At 37.8% G+C, this 12,431-nt stretch overlaps 1 protein-coding gene across 2 annotated transcripts in view; it reads left to right on the forward strand.

Annotated features, from left to right (window-relative positions):
• The first annotated feature begins 3,652 nt into the window (after nt 1-3,652).
• SCLT1 (sodium channel and clathrin linker 1) overlaps nt 3,653-12,431 on the forward strand; it is a 30,850-nt gene continuing 22,071 nt past the window's right edge. Inside the window, exons 1-8 of one of the 2 annotated variants that reach the window (XM_021541614.2) lie at nt 3,653-3,784; nt 5,576-5,642; nt 6,299-6,351; nt 7,222-7,291; nt 8,100-8,155; nt 8,525-8,630; nt 9,316-9,438; nt 11,192-11,236. In XM_021541614.2, the coding sequence (XP_021397289.2) occupies nt 5,589-5,642; nt 6,299-6,351; nt 7,222-7,291; nt 8,100-8,155; nt 8,525-8,630; nt 9,316-9,438; nt 11,192-11,236 (507 nt within the window). In that variant the 5' untranslated portion in view covers nt 3,653-3,784; nt 5,576-5,588. The remainder of the gene's footprint in view (nt 3,785-5,575; nt 5,643-6,298; nt 6,352-7,221; nt 7,292-8,099; nt 8,156-8,524; nt 8,631-9,315; nt 9,439-11,191; nt 11,237-12,431) is intronic. The other variant, XM_077783041.1, reaches the window with a different exon arrangement.

Genomic DNA, 12,431 nt, shown 5'->3' on the forward strand with positions numbered 1-12,431 from the left:
TGCCACAAAATTACATGAAATAAAACAGTGAGAAATATACTTGAGAATGACTGTTGTTTGCAAAGAAGGTAATTTATATATATACAGTTATTGATAAGGTAGAACAAGAGTTCCAAAACTGGACTGTATTACAAAGCACTTCTTCAAACTAATTTTGGATTATTGCTGTAAGGTACTAACTGGTCTGCTCTAGACTAATTTACAGACATTCATAAAATAGTGACAAATCCATGCTTTAGAAACCTGGGATATTTCATGCCTTTGTGCTAGCAGAACATGAAAATGGAAGTGATTGGCATTTTTCAATGTAGATTAGTAGCATTTAGAGTTTTTATTCTAATGTACTAACTGATTCTTTGTATTTTTTCTCATTTTTTTCAGGTGATTTTTCATCTTTAGGTTTAGTTCATGGAGGGCTGTGAAACTTCTGTAAAGGTAAAAACATGGTGTATAGAATACATATATACATAAACAGAAATAAAAAAGTATGTTAGAATTCCATGGGAATGGAATTTTCCCTAGAAGAGGGTCCTGAGTTCACATTGAAATTTCTCTACTTGTTTTGCTATTAAAAGTGATACATTTAAATGGAGTGAAAATGACAAGGGGTTTTTTTTAAGTCATCAAGACTCTTTCCAGTGTAACAGTGGGAGGGGTTTAGTCATGTTTAAGCTACTGAAGGTAGCCTCTGAGATGATGCAGATGGATTGTTGATGTGGGGAACTCTTTTTCATATTTTCCCACTCTAGACAGTAGAAATAAAAATTGGATTCGTGTAGGGAATAATCAAGGCAGTATTAAATTAAAACAAAGTCTATTGATAAAGCACCTACTCCTTTTATGATAAAAAATCAAACAAAACATCAAACAAACGTGGTTTATGTCTTAGATAAGGACTAAAAAGTCAGATGACAGAGTAGCAATTTTTCGTAGTCTTGTAATACTTCAAAACCTTATAAGTGTGGTCCTGTCAAAACTTCCATTTAAATTATTTGCTCTTAATCTAGATTTAAAAAAAATATTTCAAGCTGAATTATCTTCAGAAAAAATGAAAATTTAGGTGACTTCTAGGTGTGTGGCTTGAGGACAAAAGATACTATAGATTAAACAATCAATAGTATTACATATACATACACCCCCATACCCCCACATGTGTATTTATGTGCTTTTATAGCTATATGTATATATAAACACATAAATATGCAAACACACATAACACATATATCTTTGTGTCCCTCAGCTAAAAATCAGTGGCAGAATATAAACTCAATGAACTAGAATACCTTTCACAACCTTAGGTGACAGACAAAGCAAGCAAAATATGAAACTTCTATGCTAAACAGTGGATTGTTTTGTATGTTTGTCTGTGTGACTCTTTCTGTCTGTCAGATTCCCTCCCATGAGAGATACACTCATTACAAAAGGACAGAATGAGAGCTTGACATGGCAGAAACTATCAAAAAGCAAAAACAATTTACTGTGTTGCTTTCCTCAGCTTAGCATGCAGCCCAATTAACAGATTATCTGTGTGTAAAATTATGGTTATAAAATCTGCATATTGATTGGTAATGTATACAAAATTTGGGAAGTTATGGTATTCAATTGTCCTAGTAAATAACACTGCAAAGCTGGAGAGCTTCACAGCTGGATGTATAAATGACAAAGGTGGATGAACGAAGGGTGCATCTTTATTAAAAAACATTTTAACAAGCCAGTCAGAATTCAGTATGTCCATTGGCTATTAAATTATGCAACTTTATCTGTGAACAGCTGAACAATGTAAATATAAGTATTTTCTACTGCATCAACTCAGCAAATCAGAATTGGCTTTACGGTCAAAAAAATCATAACAATTTAAGGTCAAATAATCAATTCACAAGTGAACAGGAAATCAAGTTTTAAATAAGTGGTATTATAACAGTTTTTGCAGTTAGAAAATAATTCTGCTGCTCCTAAAGAGCATCATCCAGATTTAGTTGACCAGATATTGGAGTTTCAGTGCTCCTGTGCATCACTACTCCTCTTGGCTTCATAGGGCACAAAAAGCAGATAGGGAGGTTGTTTGTAAAGCACGATGGGGGAGAAAGTACTGAGTTAATTCTGGAGAAAATAAATCAGATACAGGAGAAACGAATGGTGTGGTTAGGTTAACTGACAAACTAGTTATCTGGGTTGTCAGGTTAGGTTCACCGTTTACTCAAAGACATGTTTTATCAGATTTGCTCATGAATTTGTTACAGGGAGCTGTTTTAATCACTGTTTAGAAGAAAGACACAGAACAAGAAGTATGTGAAATGTGCATATACCTTTTCAGAAGACACCTCTGCGGTTTTTCATACCCTTTTCCTGTTTTAGATCAGTGTGCTAAGGGGATGGTTAAACTCAGATGATGTAACTTGTTATGACCTTCCTCTTACTAGTCCTCATTTACAGAATGAAATTTACTTTAAGGATTTTATTAGTTTGAAATTTCGTCGTAAAAATGTTTTTTTTTTTTTCTCTTATTACGCCCTTTGGAAAACAATTGGAGAGCGCAATTGAATCAAAGCTCTGAAACTGATTTAAGAATATAAAGCAAAATGCTGTAGTTGCTTAGAAATGTATACAGCAAGTCTTATTAAGCTTTTCAATCACACGTCTACGTAAATACCTTCCAAAACCCCCAGAAACATTTATCAAGAGGACAGATAAACAAAACTACATGAATTTAGAGGATTTGGTAACATCAGAAAAACAGACCGGGGGGAAAAACTTTTAATGTTTGAGGCACAAGGAGCGCAGGCACCTCCGCTCCCCGCAGCCCCCGGGGAAGTTCAGCGAGGCGCTTCCCTCACGGAGGCCGCGCCATGTCCGCTCCACGTCACGGGGCGGGCCGGAGGCAGCGGCGGGGCCGGCCCGGCTCTCGGCCCTTCTGAGGCGGCTCCGCGGGCCCCGGGCCGGCTGTGGCTGTGCCGGGCCCGGGGCTGCTCCTGGCCGGGCACCGGGCTCTGGGCAGGGAGCGGAGGGGCGGCTCTCGCCGCGGCCCCCGCCCCGGGGCGCCGGCGGCTGAGGGAGCGCGTCCCGCCCCGGCGAGCGGCTGCTGCCGCCTCTGCTCCTGCGGCGCGGCTCCGCCTTCCCTTCCTTCCCTTTCCTTCCCTTCCCCTTCCCTTTCCCTTCCCTTTCCCTTCCCTTTCCCTTCCCTTTCCCTTCCCTTTTCCTTCCCTTTCCCTTCCCTTTCCCTTCCCTTTCCCTTCCTTCCCTTTTCCTTCCCGTTCCCTTCCTTCCCTTCCCCTTCCCTTCCCCTTCCCTTTCCTTCCCTTCCCCTTCCCTTTCCCTTCCCTTTTCCTTCCCTTTTCCTTCCCTTTCCTTTCCCTTTCCCTTCCCTTTCCCTTCCCTTTCCCTTCCCTTTCCCTTCCCTTTCCCTTCCCTTTCCCTTCCCTTTCCCTTCCCTTTTCCTTCCCTTTCCCTTCCCTTTCCCTTCCTTTTCCCTTCCCTTTCCCTTCCTTCCCTTTCCCTTCCCTTTCCCTTCCTTCCCTTTTCTTTCCCTTTCCCTTCCCCTTTCCCTTCCCCCTTCCCTTCCCTTCCCTTCCCTTCCCTTCCCTTCCCTTCCCTTCCCTTTCCCTTTCCCTTTCCCTTTCCCTTTCCCTTTCCCTTTCCCTTTCCCTTCCCTTTCCCTTCCCTTTCCCTTCCCTTTCCCTCCCCCTTTCCCCTTTCCCTTTTCCCTTTTCCTTCCCTTTGCTCCAGCCGGACAAGCGGCTCTTCCCCCCGAGGCTTCGTGGAGTTTATCTGGGGAAAGCGCGGCCGGGTGAGTGCTGGTAGTGAGAGTTTATATTCGGTAGCGCTGGAGGTTTGTGTTCCGTAGCTTTCCCAGTGAGGAGCAGCGTGGGTAGTGCTTTTAGTTAGTGCTTTTAGTTAGCTAAACACCAGCAATTGAAAGCTGCTAATGAGGGTGATGGCTAAAAGCACATGCTTTTTCTTATGAATGGCTCTTTAGTTATGAAATCACGGCGTTCCCTACGCTTTGGGAAGATCTCTTTCTCGTTATTCGTGAAATTTGCTCTATGGACTAAAATCGGTATTTTTAATTAAGTGTTGCTTGCTGGGTTTAATGTGACTTAACGTGACCTAATCAGAGTACATGTCAATTACTCACCAACAAAGTAACAGGCCAAACAGATTTGCTTCTGCCGAGTTTCTATTCCTGTAAGTTGGAGATGGGGAATGGGCTTTGTCCCAGGGAATGTCGCTGTCCCCAGTTAGTGCTTCAGGAGAACTTGGCAGCAGGAGCAGGGCACGATGCATCCATCACTCAAACCTCAGAATTCCACTGGGTACCAAGTTCCCTGCGGTGGCAAAGGTGAAAGACCAGCTTTTGGTTCCAAGGATTTCAGTAGCAGAAAAATTTCTGTCTGAGATAACACAGTCATTCTGGATCAAAAAAATCTGTGTCTTTCTTGTGCTTTGCAAGAGTATTTATTATTCTGTGATGTGAAAAAATATGTTTTTTTCAAATAATGGAATGTTGCCTTTTCATATGTATTTCTTTTGCCTGGGGCTTATTTTGTAAATCTTTAGAATCTAAGTAGAACTCGAATTAAATTCACTGTGAAATGGTGAATTCCCTTTCCTATCAAAGAGTTTAATCCTTTAAAAAAAAAAAAATTTCTACGTTTTCACAGGACAAGATTTGAAGTTGGCTTCTATGCCAGCTGAGCCCTAAGTTGTTTTAGGCCTACTCTGAGCCTGGTACATGGATATTAATGTTTCTCTTGCTTCATGAATGTGAAATTAAAGTTCTAAAACACTGCATATGTATAGTACCTCTGAAAAGAGATTCTCTAAGCAATAGAGAGTGTTGTAGAGTGTTGTGTTAAATATATAGCTGTAAAGAAGGTTGAGTTCTGCCTGAATTCTTTTTGAAATATTAGTAGCTGGGCCTACAAATAATAATCCTCCATTCAGTTCCATACTTTTGTGATACACGCTGAACTTTTTTCAGAATGTATTGAATGCTTTACTGTTGAAAGTGAGCTTCTATCAGTGATGTTTAAAATCTGTCCCTTTTTGTACCTTTGGCATCTCACATTTACATCCTTTGGCTTGTAAGGGCAGCAGCTTTCCTGTTTCCTGCCATTCCTTTGCTGTTGCCTCCTTTCTATCCCCACTGTCTTTTTCCTATATCCTCCTGCAGAAGTTTAGAACTAGTAAAAGACAATGGGATGTGTATCAAGAAAAATGGGCAAGAAGTTGTTTAAATCAAAATATAGCCATTGCATTCACCACTTATTTTTTTCTTCTTTGTTACCCTTTGCAGTTACAAAAGCCTTACTCAGATTCTTACAAAACAGAACAAAAATAATTCTTAAAACAGAATGTGAAAGAAATGTAACTCATTATTATTGTTACAGTTCTTGTAGATTTTTTCAAGTCCTCTTTTTTTTTTAACAGTTGTGCTAAATAGAAGAATTTTAGAAGCTTTTTTTTTTTTTTTGCCCTTGAAGCATTATATTGTTAAACATATTTCTGACTGCCAGTCCCATTTATGTAGATAGAGGCCTGTGTTATAGCCATGATTCCCAAACATTGTGTTTTTCAGATCAGAGGTTAAAATGGCACTTGGACACTGTGAAGCCAGTGAGCTTCTGAGAATTACTGCTGAGCAGGTATGTGAAGATGGAAGTAGTAAGAATTTTTTGATTTTGTTTTGTGATAAACATCTTTTCAAATATGGAACACAGCTCACTTCAGCGTTGTCTGGCCCTGGTTTGGGTCCATCATACAACGCAGCAACAGCTGAAAAAAACTGCACTAACAGTGAATTATGGTATTTTTAGTGAATTTCTGAAAGTTTCATCCCTGAAAGAGCCCTTGGTTTGTAATTCAGCACACTTTTTCACTTTTATAGACTTCCCTTTTCTAAAAGATTGGTCTCCTGTTGAGATAGCTTTTTGTGCTGGGTACCATAAGCCTGTCTGAAAGCTTGTGCAGAAGCAGGGCTTCACTGCTTTCCTGATGCTGAGATGCATGGAAATGAGCCAAGCACTTCGACAAACCCATAATTGTTCTTTTAAGATTTAGTTGATTTTCCCTCAGATGTAATTATGCTTTAGATCAGAGCATGTCCAGGAAAAAAAAAAAAAAATCATTATTTTGTCATATTGGGCCAACATTTGAGGGTTTTTGAACATAAACCTGGAAGTGATTCTGTGGCATGTTGTGTACAGATTACAGTACAGATAGTTTCGGGTTTCGTATAGAAGATTAAAACCACATGCATTTATGTGCAATTACTAATGAGTAAATCACCATTCCATTACAGGAACATGCCCTTGGTGGTAATGGCACATCAGGATCCAGGATAATGGACCAAAGGTAACTGATTCCAAGTGATAAGTGGGAATACTGCAGTGTATTTGAAGGAAATTGCCATGTGCTCACAGGAGTGTAAATATCCAGGTGAACTGGGTCTTGTATAGATGTGTCTGTAGAAGTGTTACTGTGATAGTTGTTTTTAGGTGGTATTGTGTTTATTCAGTAAATTGAATTATTGACTTTGCTTCCACAAGCTGTAAAATAAACTATGAGAGATGAATGAAGGAATTTCTAGTCAAAGTTTTGAGAGAATAAACAAAAGTTCTGGTAAGATCACACTGATCTAGGTAACACAGGTAACTGCTGTCTGTTGAGATTGGAGGATGTTTTTAAAAATGTTTTTTTGACACTCTTCAACTAAGAGTTGTCTATCAGTGGATGGTTTCATGATCACTGTAATTTCCTCTTACAAAAATAACCTAGCTTTTCTTGTTAGGTTTTAATATAGAATTTTCAGAGAATTGCTATCAATTATGGAAATATTGGGAGGGAGAAAGTCTAGAACTACAGTGTTCTGCATTGTCTTTTAGGCCTCTTTACTATTGTATGTGAAAGCAACAATGAAGTGTAGTCTTTTAGTATTTGGGATTCTGTGCGAATTGATTAAACATATTAATTTTGTATTAATAGTAATTTATTATGTCCCATTATATGTTCTATTTCTTTTATGTAGGACCCTTGCTGTTAATGATCATTATTTAAAAGTAGTGATTAAATTTGTTTATTTGATTCTGGGGAATGTTGAGCTTGGAACTCAAAAGTGACTGTTCTGTTCTGACCTCTAGATTAAGAATTCTTTAAAATTAGTTAATTTTCAGAGCATTTCAGCACTTCCAAAACTCATTCTGATCATGCTTTTCAACTTCTTAGCTTGTCAGCTCTAATCACAGAGTATGGGAAAAACGTGCAAGAAATGAGAGAACAGCTGCAGCTTTATCAGGTATGGGAATTTCCTACATTTCAGACTGGATCTTCTTGTAGAGGTGTGAATATGTTGGGCACTAGTTTTTATCGTGCTTCACGAAGCTGCTGGACTGCAGGCTGCCTCAAGGGGATGAATGGAGAGCTTCTGTGAAAAGGTTGGGCGATTGTCCAAATTGCAGCAGTGTAATCCTGTGGGTTGAGGTGGAAGGGATCCATCTTCCTTTCACATGACTGAAAACATAAGTGATATTAAAACTTATGGCACACAAAAAGCAATTTTTGCTTGTGATCTTCATGCAGAAGTTACACGCTGCTTTTGGTTTAATGCACTTAATTTGTTTGATCTGTGCATTATAAAGATTTTGCAAATAGTCTTGCAGCCTGATCAATTTCAGGAGGCAACAGAACCACTGTGGCTTCCTTGCACTAGTAAACAAAACAGCCAGTTTGTTTCATATAACTGGAGTTTCTCCTCATTTAATTCTGAAGCTTTCATCACATGCTTGCAGCATATGAGTTATCCACTCTACCCCTAAAGCTTGAGTTAATTAAAAATCAATCTGTAAGAGCCATGAGAATTTCAAAAGGTTAAGTTTAATGTCTGTAATAACTTCCAAATGCTGAGGTGTAACAGGACTTGGCAGCCATTAAATTTGAGTGGAATCTTGTGACTTGCCTTAAAAAAGCAATTGACTTTCATTTACTGTATTATGCTGGATTAAATTGTCCAACTTTTACAGTGTCAGACAGAAATACAGGATGACAGTGGTACCAGAGTTTATGTAATTTAAATGAGTGCTTACTCTTGAATGTCTTTGTTTCAGGCACAAATGGGTGAGATGAAGCTAAAATTGGAAGAAGTCACCAAGGAAAATGAAAGGTAAAAATTGCACTGCCATGTTGCTACTACTGTTTCAAGTGATTCTTAAACATTAAAAAGCTTTTTTAACTTAGGACCTTGAAATCTTTGAAATCTTCTACTAAGTAAATTCAGGATCCTAATGTTAGAATGTCTTGAAGTGCTTGATACAGATTACAACACCAGGTATAGGAGATTTTGCCATGTCACTAAGAACTAGATGTGAAACTATTTCAAACTGTCCCTTTTGTTTATAGATCATAACTTAATAGATTTAAATTTGACTTGGAAGGAAGTAGTATGTACAGGTGAAGGGCACGGTATATTTCAGATGTTAAAATAATCCCTTTTAAAGAAATACCTTGCTGAACTTAGTTCTTTGAATTTCAGTCTGCATGCAGAGTTGAAAGAGTCTCTTGAGAAGCAACTGGAGGCTCTTCCTGCAGATGAAAGCACAGTGAGAACCCTTCAAGAGGAACTACGGCTGGCAAAGCAAGTGTGTGAGATAAACATTTCTATTGTTTTATTTCTCTTGTTGTGCCTTGGTAGACTGGGGAGGGTGTTTTATTTCTTGATTTAGAAATAATTTGCTCGGAGTTCCTTGAGTCTGTTTTGAGCCCCTCTTGAACTCAAAGATTGAAGAAACTTCTTTCCTAGATTCATAAAATAATTTTTTAATATTAATTTGTGTCAGTAATTTTACCTGGTTGACTTGATCTGTATGTCGAATTAACGATCAGCAACTCCTTGAAATATTATGTTCAATCAAGCTTTTTGTAGTAACTTGTCATTTTAATCAAAACTATTGTAATGTGATATGAGGAGGAAAGTGTGGGATGTAGAAAATAGTATCTAAATGTAAAAATACAAGCAAATTTTGTTCAGTTTATTACAATATATCAATTGAATTTTGGTACTTGAATAGTATCTATACTGCAGGCCTGTCTAAAGACCTGTGAAAGTTTGAGCGCTTCAAAAAAAAAAAAAGGCAAAATACTGGAAGTGGAATTTGAACTTCCAAGCACCTATTTTTGTGCACTTGAATTTAAGTTTTAAAAAAACTTATGCAGAGAAAAGTATAGGTAATGGCTTTTCTTCAAAATAGAAATTAAGACCTGTCTTTTTAGACAATGACAGATGAAAACAAACGTGCTGTAATAGAATATTGTTCTGTAAATTAGGAAAAAGACCGAGCAGTTGAGCGCTGGCAGACGTTGTCACAGGAGCACGACCGACTTCAGCAGCAGTACCAGGAGCGCCTGACTGAAACACACGTTCTCATAGCTGAAAGGAAAAAGCAGAATGTAATTTTCATTTATTGTTGCTCTTTTTTTATTTTCATATACCTATATATATATATATATATATATATATATATATATAATACATACATACACAAAATATGCATGTGCATATAAATAATCCTGTGTTTGAATTGCATGGTCAGTAATCATCAGGACAGTAAAACATCTGAAAAAGTTGCTTAAGATTTCTGAATTCTGAGGTGGAAGTCTATCTGTTCTCCTAGCTGGAAAAGTAGTCACCATTTCCTGCTGTTATTCAGTAGAGAAGTAAACAGGTGAAAAAATCAAATTCATTAGTCTTTGTCTAATGCTAGCTTGCATTTAGCAGCCTGTTTTTCTTATGCTGAATCTGGGGAAGGCCTTTCAGGAAATTCTTAGAAAAGTTGTTCTGCTCTGATGAGCTATGTAGAGATGCTCAGTGTGTGGAGAAGTAATAGAAATTTGATGCATTTATGTACTTTGCTACATGTATTTCTAAGAGAGAACCTACAAATTCTTTTAATATTTTCTCTCCATTTTCAAACACATTTGACTTGTGGGCACAGCTACAGCTCACCTCAGACATATTTTTTTACTGATTTTTGGTTTTTTGTGGTATTGAGTTCACCTTGGCAATGTGATAATTTCTGAGAAAGAGGATAAGTGTCTGTGCAGCTGTTGTACTATTTCTTAATGATTTCAAGGAATAGTTAAGAAGACCCTGATCTTTGTGTGGTTCCAGTTTTCTGCTCATGTTTCTAATATTAAATTTTTTTTGGTTGTATTGTCAGTTACTAATAACATATACAGTGGAGTATAGAGAGCCACTGGTAGCTGTTGTAGGGCTTCCAGATTCCATTTCTTATTAGTAAGTAAATTTTTGGTGCATTTTAATGCCACCATGACAAGAACAAGGCTTCTATTCTTAAATGCTAATTGTCTCCCAGAGAAAACTGCTCTCCAGTTAAATAAACTTATTTCAGGTTTAGTTTTCAATGAAGGAGTAGCAAACAGCTGTGAAAAGCAAATAGAAAAAGTCAGATCAAGTAGAATTGACAGAAGGCAAGGAGGAGAGGGGACATCATAAGGACTGGATGTAGAAGGCAAGGGAGAAGCAGGAATAAGTTTCTAGCATATTCGTTGGCCTTGAGACTGTTAGTACATTTAGAAGATACTTCAGCTCAGGGACCTCAGTCCTCTCTCTGCTCTGAAGGCACTTGGCATGCTGCATATGGTTTTTCTGAGTTATGCTAGTTTTCCTAGAATGGTAAGAGTTCACATTCAGAGACTCAAGACCTTAACTGAGCATTTTTTTTTTTAGGGACACAAGACGTCCTTGTATGGCAAAGAACAAATGAAAATGTCCATAACAGGAATTTTTTAATCAATGGGTGCATGTCTGTTACTTTGCTTAGCAAAAATGCTTGTAGTACATGTAGTAGTCTGTGTGTCTCTTTAAAAGCACTGTGTGCTTTAAAAGTACATGCTTTAAAACCACATGTGTACTTTCATGTTTTCATATTAAGTGCATGTGAGTTTTGGAAGGAGGCAGTTTGTGGCCCAGGGAAAATTGGATAAATTATTCAGTAGTAAACCTAATTTTATGGGGTATGAGGTCAACAGCTAAAAACAATCTAGCTGAAATCTATGGAGACACACTGAATTTCCCGCTGCATGTATAGTTTTAAAATGTTTTCAGTTGACTATGAAGCTTTCTAATTATTCACTCTTTCTGACTATAATTATTATAAGAAGTTCTGAATTCTCTTTTTAGGATCAACGGACTAGCGTTCAGCAGCTGACTCGCCAACTGCACATGGTGAGTAAAACCTTCTGAACAGTGAACTAGTAATTTATTTATTTTCCTAGCAGACCCTCAAAGTACAAAAACAAAGCAAAAATACCTTCACACATACCTGATGTCACTCAAATTTGCAAACTTCTCCAGCAACCAGGAAGCAGTGATGGCTTTATTCCTGTACTCCAAACACCAGGTCAATGTGGTTGAGAGGTCAGCTTTTAATTTTATGTGAGCTCTTTCTTTTACACTTCAGGGGTAAGCTTACACTCAGAACTGCAGTATGTGGCTAGTGTACTTCTCACATGTCTTCACAGAGGAAACTTTTTTTTAAATTATGCCCTCTTGCATAAGCTAGCTCTGGCATATTTTTATCCATTCCTGTTTTGGCACTGCTGTCTTGAGTGTCTTTGTCGCCTCTATGCACATTTTGCTGAGCTCTAATAACCTTCCAGTGCTTTATCCACATCCTTAGACTGGGAGACTTCTTAGTTTATAAGCTTTAGCTTAGGCCTTCCAAAATTGACGAGCAGTTTTAGTAGAAAGTGTCAAGTAGTTTCTGTTGAAAAATTGAGGTGAAAGAGGAGGTGAGGTTTTTGACTGAGCAACTTGTTTTTGATTCTTGTATGATTTATTTTTGGGTGTTTGTTCTGAATACTGGGAGTGCAAAAAGACTCCTAACCTACTCTAACAGTCTATTTGTGTTTTTATCACTGAAATATTTTTCCTCACATCAGAGAAAAGAATTAAGACAATATTTAAGATAAAGATAATCCATTTGTTTGCATTATCCAAAAGATATTTGGCACCACCTGTTACCAAAGGCATAAAGATGTCATGGGATAAAGCATCGAACCTTTTTTGAACTAACAAACTGAAAAATAGGAAGTGAGGAGACAAGTTAATTAGCCATGTTTTTTATTGTGGTGAAACAGCTGTGTTTCCTAGATGTGCCAAGGTTGGAATTGTTCAGTATATTTATGCATGCTCTGGAAATGAGAATTCAGTACTGAGGCAAGAGTGTTCACTGCTATTGTTAAAATATTTAACTGTACTAAACTAGAGAAATTTGCAGAAAGATCTCATTGATTATCTGAGTTAATTTCATCTGGTATTTTGTTGTTATTAATGAAACAAAAATAATAGATGTGGGCAAGATGGGGTTTTTACTTTGAGTACTCTATGGTGGTCTTGAAATGAACTGTTAGCACTCAGA

This window comes from Lonchura striata, chromosome 4 (assembly GCF_046129695.1).
Source record: "Lonchura striata isolate bLonStr1 chromosome 4, bLonStr1.mat, whole genome shotgun sequence".
NCBI classification, from domain to species: domain Eukaryota; kingdom Metazoa; phylum Chordata; class Aves; order Passeriformes; family Estrildidae; genus Lonchura; species Lonchura striata.